The 11587-nt window shown below is 60.6% G+C and overlaps 1 protein-coding gene across 1 annotated transcript; it reads left to right on the top strand.

Annotated features, from left to right (window-relative positions):
* The first annotated feature begins 1225 nt into the window (after window positions 1-1225).
* LOC141162561 (FMR1-interacting protein NUFIP2-like) lies at window positions 1226-11010 on the top strand. The gene is made up of 4 exons (XM_073648788.1): window positions 1226-1548; window positions 5337-6326; window positions 6806-6838; window positions 10200-11010. The coding sequence occupies exons 1-4, from the start codon at window positions 1419-1421 to the stop codon at window positions 10247-10249; spliced, it is 1203 nt and encodes a 400-aa protein (XP_073504889.1). The 5' UTR covers window positions 1226-1418; the 3' UTR covers window positions 10250-11010.
* The last annotated feature ends 577 nt before the right edge of the window (window positions 11011-11587 follow it).

Genomic DNA, 11587 nt, shown 5'->3' with positions numbered 1-11587 from the left:
CAGTGTGTATATAGGGGGCAGTATTACAGTGTGTATATAGGGGGCAGTATTACAGTGTGTATACAGGGGGCAGTATTACAGTATATATATAGGGGGCAGTATTACAGTATATATATATAGGGGCAGTATTACAGTATGTATACAGGGGGCAGTATTACAGTATATATATAGGGGGCAGTATTACAGTATATATATATATAGGGGCAGTATTACAGTATATATATAGGGGGCAGTATTACAGTATGTATATAGGGGGCAGTATTACAGTGTGTATATAGGGGCAGTATTACAGTGTGTATACAGGGGGCAGTATTACAGTATATATATATATAGGGGCAGTATTACAGTGTGTATATAGGGGCAGTATTACAGTGTGTATATAGGGGGCAGTATTACAGTGTGTATACAGGGGGCAGTATTACAGTATATATATATAGGGGCAGTATTACAGTGTGTATATAGGGGGCAGTATTACAGTATATATAGGGGGCAGTATTACAGTATATATAGGGGGCAGTATTACAGTGTGTATATAGGGGGCAGTATTACAGTGTGTATATAGGGGGCAGTATTACAGTATATATAGGGGGCAGTATTACAGTGTGTATATAGGGGGCAGTATTACAGTGTGTATATAGGGGGCAGTATTACAGTGTGTATATAGGGGGCAGTATTACAGTATATATAGGGGGCAGTATTACAGTATATATAGGGGGCAGTATTACAGTATATATAAGGGGCAGTATTACAGTGTGTATATAGGGGGCAGTATTACAGTATGTATAGGGGGCAGTATTACAGTGTGTATATAGGGGGCAGTATTACAGTGTGTATATAGGCGGCAGTATTACAGTGTGTATATAGGGGGAAGTATTACAGTGTGTATATAGGGGGTAGTATTACAGTGTGTATATAAGAGGCAGTATTACAGTGTGTATATAGGGGGCAGTATTACAGTGTGTATATAGGGGCAGTGTTACAGTATATATATAGGGGGCAGTATTACAGTATATATATAGGGGGCAGTATTACAGTGTGCATATAGGGGGCAGTGTTACAGTGTGTATACAGGGGGCAGCTCAGTTTACGGTCCGTGTTGTCCCTGCTGTGCGGTAGATCCGGTTTCCGCTGATATCACACGATGCGACAGATCTTTTCCACCAACAAGATGGCGGCGCCTCCTGCCGGCCGGGATGTACGCAGCGTGACGTGTGACGTTCCCGCGGCCTCCTGCACGACGTAACCCCGCCCAGACAAGCTCCTCCTCCGGGCCGGAGCGGGCGGCTCTGTCTCTTCCTACTGCCGCTGTGTGGGTGAGGTTCTGTGTCCGCGGCTTCGCTCTTCCTCGGTCTCCTCCTCCGTTATCGCCTCCATTTTCCCGGAGTCTTCTTCCTCCCGCGCACCGGACCGTGATTATTATGCACAAGGAGCACCTGGCCCAGGATGAGAACAGTAACCCGCGGGAGGGCCCAGTGAGCCGGAGGAAGGAGCGACTCAGCCCCAGCGAGCACGACATGAACCAGCTGAACCGCAGCCGCCCAAAGACAGGTGAGCGGGCGAGACCACTGCTGGGGGGACGAGACCACTGATAGGGGGGACTGCCCCTATATACAGGGGACCGACACCACTGATAGGGGGGACTGCCCCTATATACAGGGGAGCGAGACCACTGATAGGGGGGACTGTCCCTATATACAGGGGAGCGAGACCACTGATAGGGGGGACTGTCCCTATATACAGGGGAGCGAGACCACTGATAGGGGGGACTGTCCCTATATACAGGGGAGCGAGACCACTAATAGGGGGGACTGTCCCTATATACAGGGGAGCGAGACCACTGATAGGGGGGACTGTCCCTATATACAGGGGAGCGAGACCACTGATAGGGGGGACTGTCCCTATATACAGGGGACCGACACCACTGATAGGGGGGACTGCCCCTATATACAGGGGACCGACACCACTGATAGGGGGGACTGTCCCTATATACAGGGGACCGACACCACTGATAGGGGGGACTGTCCCTATATACAGGGGACCGACACCACTGATAGGGGGGACTGCCCCTATATACAGGGGAGAGAGACCACTGATAGGGGGGACACTGCCCCTATATACAGGGGAGAGAGACCACTGATAGGGGGGACACTGCCCCTATATACAGGGGAGAGAGACCACTGATAGGGGGGACACTGCCCCTATATACAGGGGAGAGAGACCACTGATAGGGGGGACACTGCCCCTATATACAGGGGAGAGAGACCACTGATAGGGGGGACACTGCCCCTATATACAGGGGAGAGAGACCACTGATAGGGGGGACACTGCCCCTATATACAGGGGAGAGAGACCACTGATAGGGGGGACACTGCCCCTATATACAGGGGAGCGAGACCACTGCCTGGGGGGGGACCGCCCCTATATACAGGGGAGCGAGACCACTGCCTGGGGGGGGACCGCCCCTATATACAGGGGAGCGAGACCACTGCCTGGGGGGGGACCGCCCCTATATACAGGGGAGCGAGACCACTGCCTGGGGGGGGACCGCCCCTATATACAGGGGAGCGAGACCACTGCCTGGGGGGGGACCGCCCCTATATACAGGGGAGCGAGACCACTGCCTGGGGGGGGACCGCCCCTATATACAGGGGAGCGAGACCACTGCCTGGGGGGGGACCGCCCCTATATACAGGGGAGCGAGACCACTGCCTGGGGGGGGACCGCCCCTATATACAGGGGAGCGAGACCACGGATGAGGGGGGACACCGCCCCTATATACAGGGGAGCGAGACCACGGATGAGGGGGGACACCGCCCCTATATACAGGGGAGCGAGACCACGGATGAGGGGGGACACCGCCCCTATATACAGGGGAGCGAGACCACGGATGAGGGGGGACACCGCCCCTATATACAGGGGAGCGAGACCACGGATGAGGGGGGACACCGCCCCTATATACAGGGGAGCGAGACCACGGATGAGGGGGGACACCGCCCCTATATACAGGGGAGCGAGACCACGGATGAGGGGGGACACCGCCCCTATATACAGGGGAGCGAGACCACGGATGAGGGGGGACACCGCCCCTATGTACAGGGGAGCGAGACCACGGATGAGGGGGGACACCGCCCCTATGTACAGGGGAGCGAGACCACGGATGAGGGGGGACACCGCCCCTATGTACAGGGGAGCGAGACCACGGATGAGGGGGGACACCGCCCCTATGTACAGGGGAGCGAGACCACGGATGAGGGGGGACACCGCCCCTATGTACAGGGGAGCGAGACCACGGATGAGGGGGGACACCGCCCCTATGTACAGGGGAGCGAGACCACGGATGAGGGGGGACACCGCCCCTATGTACAGGGGAGCGAGACCACGGATGAGGGGGGACACCGCCCCTATGTACAGGGGAGCGAGACCACGGATGAGGGGGGACACCGCCCCTATGTACAGGGGAGCGAGACCACGGATGAGGGGGGACACCGCCCCTATGTACAGGGGAGCGAGACCACGGATGAGGGGGGACACCGCCCCTATGTACAGGGGAGCGAGACCACGGATGGGGGGGGACACCGCCCCTATGTACAGGGGAGCGAGACCACGGATGGGGGGGGACACCGCCCCTATGTACAGGGGAGCGAGACCACGGATGGGGGGGGACACCGCCCCTATGTACAGGGGAGCGAGACCACGGATGGGGGGGGACACCGCCCCTATGTACAGGGGAGCGAGACCACGGATGGGGGGGGACACCGCCCCTATGTACAGGGGAGCGAGACCACGGATGGGGGGGGACACCGCCCCTATGTACAGGGGAGCGAGACCACGGATGGGGGGGGACACCGCCCCTATGTACAGGGGAGCGAGACCACGGATGGGGGGGGACACCGCCCCTATGTACAGGGGAGCGAGACCACGGATGGGGGGGGACACCGCCCCTATGTACAGGGGAGCGAGACCACGGATGGGGGGGGACACCGCCCCTATGTACAGGGGAGCGAGACCACGGATGGGGGGGACACCGCCCCTATGTACAGGGGAGCGAGACCACGGATGGGGGGGACACCGCCCCTATGTACAGGGGAGAGAGACCACGGATAGGGGGGACACCGCCCCTATGTACAGGGGAGCGAGACCACGGATGGGGGGGGACACCGCCCCTATGTACAGGGGGGACGAGACCACGGATGGGGGGGGACACCGCCCCTATGTACAGGGGGGGGGGGGGAGAGTCCACACTGATGAACATGATACATGGTCAAATGTGTATATACATATTAGTGTCTATATGACTTCTCACCGTCTGTGCTGTATCTGGAGAGGACTGAGGGGGTGAAATAGATATATGCGCATGCCGGGGAGGGCAGTGAGGGGTTAACATCCCCCCTGCCGGTGGGGGTCTTTCCTGACCTCCATGTTTCAGGTGCCGCTCTTGTGTTCAGTGGGGTCTGCGGTTTCCTCCCAGGGTGGAGTTATTAGCGTGGCCACCGAGGGGCGCACACTGCGGGATTACACAACATAAGGACCTCACACCTACAGGGGGAGACCCCGAATCTTCCTGTCCCTGCGTCCTGCACACAGCAGCACAGGACTACCACTCCCATCAGTGCGGCTGCTGGTTGTTCCCATGACCCCCATAGTGTCCATATGTAAAGGGGGCACCAGAAGTGAGAACTGTTAGATGTCCCTTTGGGATTCCCTTCCTGGTGTGCACACCCTCTGCTGCGGTCAGTCTTGTAGGTCTCACAGCTGAGGGCTGTCACAGTTGCATCCAGTCCCTCCTTGTTACATTGTATCAGTCTGGACTTAACAGTTTATTTTGCTTACAATAAATACAACTGTAACAAATCCACAGCTGTGACGAGTATCTGGGTCGGAGGAGGATATTTTTATCTCTGGAATATATATATTTTGTTTTATACGGGACGGAACATAGCGCCTTACTGATTCCACCCCGGCCCCCCGACATCAGTGCTTCCTCAGACCTCTGCAGCCAATCCTTGGTCTTGGGGATGTGACCCCTGCAGCCAGTCTCCTGTCTCTGTGCTTTCTTGGGCATGTGACCCCTGCAGCCGTCTCCTGTCTCTGCTGTGACACTTGGACCTGCAGCATGAGACCGCTGAGGCTGGTGATTGGCTGCAGTGCTCGCGTGCAGCATGAGCACTAGAATTGTGGGTATGCTTTATTTCCAGTGCCGGGATGGGAGTACACGGGGGTCCTCATTTAGGGCCCCCCCCTCCAGTGATTCTGCGGTCAGCTATATATGACGTGCCCCCCTCTGTGACTTGCGGTCGGGGGTCTCTCTAATCATTTTCTTCTCTCTTCCACTTCAGGCTCCTGGGACTCAAACGGATTTGGGCCAGAAATCGAGGCGCTAGCCGGCCGCAGCGAGGAGAGCGTCCCCCTCAGCCCCTCCAACTCCCTGAACCTGCGTCACCTGCGAGGCTGCGAGAAAGAGTCATCCGGCCGAGGGCTGCAGAGACCACCACCCCCCTCCCAGTACCACCCCAACTACTACCCCACACACCATCACCACCACCGCACTTCGTACTCCGGACACCGTAAAGGCTACTGGGACTATGAGAGCCAATACCGGGATGGAAAACGTAAAGCGTGGGTGCCCCGGCCCGGAGGGGGTCCCCACACTCAGCGCCCCAGGAACCGCGAAGCCTTAAACTCCACAGAGCCCCCGTGTGCGGCGGATATGAGGCCCGAGCAGACGGCCGGGGACAAAAGCGTCTCGCGCCAGCCCTCGCCCCCGGCAGAGAAGGAGCCGGCCGCGGACAGCTGGCTGCTCTTCAAGCCTCTGCCCGTCTTTCCTGTCGACAGCAGCAGCGCCAGGACGCTGCCAAAGATCAGCTACGCCAGCAAGGTGAAAGAGAACCTGGACGGCAAAGGACTGGTGCCCAGCTCTGCCCTCCGCACCTCCACCACCCTGCCCAACTGCCTGCTGAGCGCTGCGCAGAGCGACCCCGCTGCGCTGCACGCCGGCTCCCTCTCCTCTTCCTCCTGCTCCTCCCTCTCCTCCTCCTCCCCACCTTCCCCCGTCAGCCAGGAGAACCTAGGGGCCATTTTCCAGAACGAGTGGGGGTTATCCTTTATTAATGAACCCGGGGCCGGTCAGGCGGTGCCGCCAGAGGTGAGGGTGGCGCAAGAAGGGACCCCAGGAGGGGTGGAAGGTGGCGGCGACCCGGACAAAGCCCCTCCGGGGACGGCCCTGGTGCGTCTGTCCCATGGGTTCTATATAGAAGGAGCCGACCCCGAGGAGACCACCATGGAGAATCCTAAAGACTGGGAAGCCATGGTCTCCTACAGCCTGCAAGGTGAGTGGTGTCAAGTGGGGGTCCTAACGCTGGGGACTGCTGGGACCCCAATATCTGCTAGAAAGGTCATGGGGCAGCCGCTGCTCCCAGTGATTGTCGACCCCCCCCCCCCCCCCCCCCCAGTCTCCTGTCCCGTTGGGATGTTTTACTTCTGACAACCAATATGGCCGCTCTGAGGTTGTCAGCCACCATTCCCTAGTATAGAGGGAGTACAGCACGATGTCCAATGGGGGGCAGCAGAGCAGCGGCCGTAGTGTTTGACCACTGCTTGCTGTCAGTGAATGGGAATATTATTGTACAGACCTGTCTTTGCCGGCTTACACACGAAGCTGAGGGTTTGTTACAGTTGCACCCAGTCCTGTATTAGCTGGCGCTCTTTGCTGTCCTGTCTGTTAAAATGTATCAGTGCAGGAGTTGCACAGCTGATGCTTTGTTACATTGCGCTGGGATTTTTATTCAGGTTTTCTTTTTTCTTCCAGAGTGGAATCGTATCTGGAACTTACACAAGAAAGGTAAGAGAAGGGGCGGAGCGATGCGATGCGATGAGGGAGGGGGCGGAGCGATGCGATGCGATGAGGGAGGGGGCGGAGCGATGCGATGAGGGAGGGGGCGGAGCGATGCGATGCGATGAGGGAGGGGGCGGAGCGATGCGATGAGGGAGGGGGCGATGCGATGCGATGAGGGAGGGGGCGGAGCGATGCGATGAGGGAGGGGGCGGAGCGATGCGATGCGATGAGGGAGGGGGCGGAGCGATGCGATGCGATGAGGGAGGGGGCGGAGCGATGCGATGCGATGAGGGAGGGGGCGGAGCGATGCGATGCGATGAGGGAGGGGGCGGAGCGATGCGATGCGATGAGGGAGGGGGCGGAGCGATGCGATGCGATGAGGGAGGGGGCGGAGCGATGCGATGCGATGAGGGAGGGGGCGGAGCGATGCGATGCGATGAGGGAGGGGGCGGAGCGATGCGATGCGATGAGGGAGGGGGCGGAGCGATGCGATGCGATGAGGGAGGGGGCGGAGCGATGCGATGCGATGAGGGAGGGGGCGGAGCGATGCGATGCGATGAGGGAGGGGGCGGAGCGATGCGATGCGATGAGGGAGGGGGCGGAGCGATGCGATGCGATGAGGGAGGGGGCGGAGCGATGCGATGCGATGAGGGAGGGGGCGGAGCGATGCGATGCGATGAGGGAGGGGGCGGAGCGATGCGATGCGATGAGGGAGGGGGCGGAGCGATGCGATGAGGGAGGGGGCGGAGCGATGCGATGAGGGAGGGGGCGGAGCGATGCGATGCGATGAGGGAGGGGGCGGAGCGATGCGATGCGATGAGGGAGGGGGCGGAGCGATGCGATGCGATGAGGGAGGGGGCGGAGCGATGAGATGCGATGAGGGAGGGGGCGGAGCGATGAGATGCGATGAGGGAGGGGGCGGAGCGATGAGATGCGATGAGGGAGGGGGCGGAGCGATGAGGTGCGATGAGGGAGGGGGCGGAGCGATGAGGTGCGATGAGGGAGGGGGCGGAGCGATGCGGGAGGGGGCGGAGCGATGCGGGAGGGGGCGGAGCGATGCGGGAGGGGGCGGAGCGATGCGGGAGGGGGCGGAGCGATGCGGGAGGGGGCGGAGCGATGCGGGAGGGGGCGGAGCGATGCGGGAGGGGGCGGAGCGATGCGGGAGGGGGCGGAGCGATGCGATGCGATGCGGGAGGGGGCGGAGCGATGCGGGAGGGGGCGGAGCGATGCGATGCGATGAGGGAGGGGGCGGAGCGATGCGATGCGGGAGGGGGCGGAGCGATGCGATGAGGGAGGGGGCGGAGCGATGCGATGAGGGAGGGGGCGGAGCGATGCGATGAGGGAGGGGGCGGAGCGATGCGATGAGGGAGGGGGCGGAGCGATGCGATGAGGGAGGGGGCGGAGCGATGCGATGAGGGAGGGGGCGGAGCGATGCGATGAGGGAGGGGGCGGAGCGATGCGATGAGGGAGGGGGCGGAGCGATGCGATGAGGGAGGGGGCGATGCGATGCGATGAGGGAGGGGGCGGAGCGATGCGATGCGATGAGGGAGGGGGCGGAGCGATGCGATGCGATGAGGGAGGGGGCGGAGCGATGAGATGCGATGAGGGAGGGGGCGGAGCGATGAGATGCGATGAGGGAGGGGGCGGAGCGATGAGATGCGATGAGGGAGGGGGCGGAGCGATGAGGGAGGGGGCGGAGCGATGAGGGAGGGGGCGGAGCGATGAGGGAGGGGGCGGAGCGATGAGGGAGGGGGCGGAGCGATGAGGGAGGGGGCGGAGCGATGAGGGAGGGGGCGGAGCGATGCGATGCGATGAGGGAGGGGGCGGAGCGATGCGATGAGGGAGGGGGCGATGCGATGCGATGAGGGAGGGGGCGGAGCGATGCGATGAGGGAGGGGGCGGAGCGATGAGATGCGATGAGGGAGGGGGCGGAGCGATGAGATGCGATGAGGGAGGGGGCGGAGCGATGAGGGAGGGGGCGGAGCGATGAGGGAGGGGGCGGAGCGATGAGGGAGGGGGCGGAGCGATGAGGGAGGGGGCGGAGCGATGAGGGAGGGGGCGGAGCGATGAGGGAGGGGGCGGAGCGATGAGATGCGATGAGGGAGGGGGCGGAGCGATGCGATGCGATGAGGGAGGGGGCGGAGCGATGCGATGCGATGAGGGAGGGGGCGGAGCGATGCGATGCGATGAGGGAGGGGGCGGAGCGATGCGATGAGGGAGGGGGCGGAGCGATGCGATGAGGGAGGGGGCGGAGCGATGCGATGAGGGAGGGGGCGGAGCGATGCGATGAGGGAGGGGGCGGAGCGATGCGATGAGGGAGGGGGCGGAGCGATGCGATGAGGGAGGGGGCGATGCGATGCGATGAGGGAGGGGGCGGAGCGATGCGATGAGGGAGGGGGCGATGCGATGCGATGAGGGAGGGGGCGGAGCGATGAGGGAGGGGGCGGAGCGATGCGATGAGGGAGGGGGCGGAGCGATGCGATGAGGGAGGGGGCGGAGCGATGCGATGAGGGAGGGGGCGGAGCGATGCGATGAGGGAGGGGGCGGAGCGATGCGATGAGGGAGGGGGCGGAGCGATGCGATGCGGGAGGGGGCGGGGCGATGCGATGCGGGAGGGGGCGGGGCGATGCGATGCGGGAGGGGGCGGGGCGATGCGATGAGGGAGGGGGCGGAGCGATGCGATGAGGGAGGGGGCGGAGCGATGCGATAGGGGGCGGAGCGATGCGATAGGGGGCGGAGCGATGCGATAGGGGGCGGAGCGATGCGATAGGGGGCGGAGCGATGCGATGAGGGAGGGGGCGATGCGATGCGATGAGGGAGGGGGCGGAGCGATGCGATGAGGGAGGGGGCGGAGCGATGCGATGAGGGAGGGGGCGGAGCGATGCGATGCGGGAGGGGGCGGAGCGATGCGATGCGGGAGGGGGCGGAGCGATGCGATGCGGGAGGGGGCGGAGCGATGCGATGAGGGAGGGGGCGGAGCGATGCGATGAGGGAGGGGGCGGAGCGATGCGATGAGGGAGGGGGCGATGCGATGAGGGAGGGGGCGATGCGATGAGGGAGGGGGCGGAGCGATGCGATGAGGGAGGGGGCGGAGCGATGCGATGAGGGAGGGGGCGGAGCGATGCGGTAGTCCATGTCAGCCATGATGGATCCGTCCTGGTGGTCCGTGATTAGTGCCTCGGCACGCACGGGGGTGTGGGGATCTCTGCTTGATTATTGTTCTTATCTGGGGGCTGAGGGTTTGCTACAGTGATCGAGCCTGGACTGATGCATTGTAACAAACCCTCAGCTGTGAACATATGAATGTACACTGACCGCATGGAGCTGTTCCCGCGGCTGCCGTCACTCGCCTCCTCTTCTCTTTCAGATCCCTCCCGTGTAGTCGTATATGCAGAAACCATGGACGGCAAAGGTTAAGGCACAGAGCGGAGCCCCCCCAGCCCCCGTCTCCGGAGCGATGGTCCGTCCCACCAGCCCCAAAAAACCCACCTTCCCCAAGGAAACACTCAGTCCGCAGAGCGGCATCCAAGACGCGCCACAGAGACCACCGCGCCCCACGAGAGACTGCTTTATACCCTCCTTCTCTGTGACCTCTGGGCAGGAAGGGGTTAAGGTGGCATTTCCTGGAGAATCTTCTTAGTTGGTATTTTTCTTTTGTCGCCCCCTTCTCCCCCCATAGCGTCCTGTGAGATGGAGTCCTGGATTTCCCCACAGAAGGGGGGGCCCGGTTGCCTCCTGCGTTCTCTGGCACCAACCCTAAATTAGTGTGGCTCCCCGGCCTCAGCCACGCTCTGCTGCGGGCACAGGGGGCGCTCTCCGCCCGCTCGCTCAGAGCATCGCTTCCTCTCCGGACTCGGCTCTTCCTTTTTATCTTTAGAACCTTTTGCTTTTTATCCTCCCTCCGATGCCGTGTGAGCGCCCCCCGCAGGACACTGCAGCGCGGATTCTCCACGGCTCCAGGAGGAAGGATTCTCTACCAGGAAAGACGCTCACTTTTTTTTGACTGCTAAGCACCTTCCTTCTTTCTCATTTTTTTTTTTTTTTTTTTAAGTTTTCGGCATCTTATTTTAACCCTTTTAACGCTAAGTTGTGGCTGAGGCACTAAAACCCAAACTGGCGATTTGTTGAAAGCCAGACCTGGGGGATATTGTCATTAAAATCAGTTTTATTACCCTCCAGCCTGCTGGACGATGTCTAATTCCCCCATCAGGGACGTGTGACTCAAACTTATCTGAAAGGAAAATCTCCACAGCAGGAGAATCGTCTCATCCTCGCCAGGGACTGATCTATTCGCTTCCTGCTACCATCACTAGGGGGCGCTCACTTGCATATGATTATTACGTAGTTACATAGTGAGCACTGAGCTCCCCCTAGTGGAGTTCAAGTCAGGATCTTAGCTACCGCTGTATACAGGGAGCTCCCCCTAGTGGTGGCTGCAGACAGGATCTTATCATGTATCTCTGTATACAGGGAGCTCCCCCTAGTGGTGGCTGCAGACAGAATCTTATCATGTATCTCTGTATACAGGGAGCTCCCCCTAGTGGTGGCTACAGACAGGATCTTATCATGTATCTCTGTATACAGGGAGCTCCCCCTAGTGGTGACTGCAGACAGGATCTTATCATGTATCTCTGTATACAGGGAGCTCCCCCTAGTGGTGACTGCAGACAGAATCTTATCATGTATCTCTGTATACAGGGAGCTCCCCCTAGTGGTGGCTACAGACAGAATCTTATCATGTATCTCTGTATACAG

This window comes from Phyllobates terribilis, unplaced genomic scaffold (genome assembly GCF_046119375.1).
Source record: "Phyllobates terribilis strain yellow unplaced genomic scaffold, ASM4611937v1 Scaffold_9__5_contigs__length_417890890, whole genome shotgun sequence".
Lineage (NCBI taxonomy): Eukaryota > Metazoa > Chordata > Amphibia > Anura > Dendrobatidae > Phyllobates > Phyllobates terribilis.
Note: the sequence above shows the minus strand (reverse complement) of the source record. Positions and strands in the feature narration are given on the sequence as shown.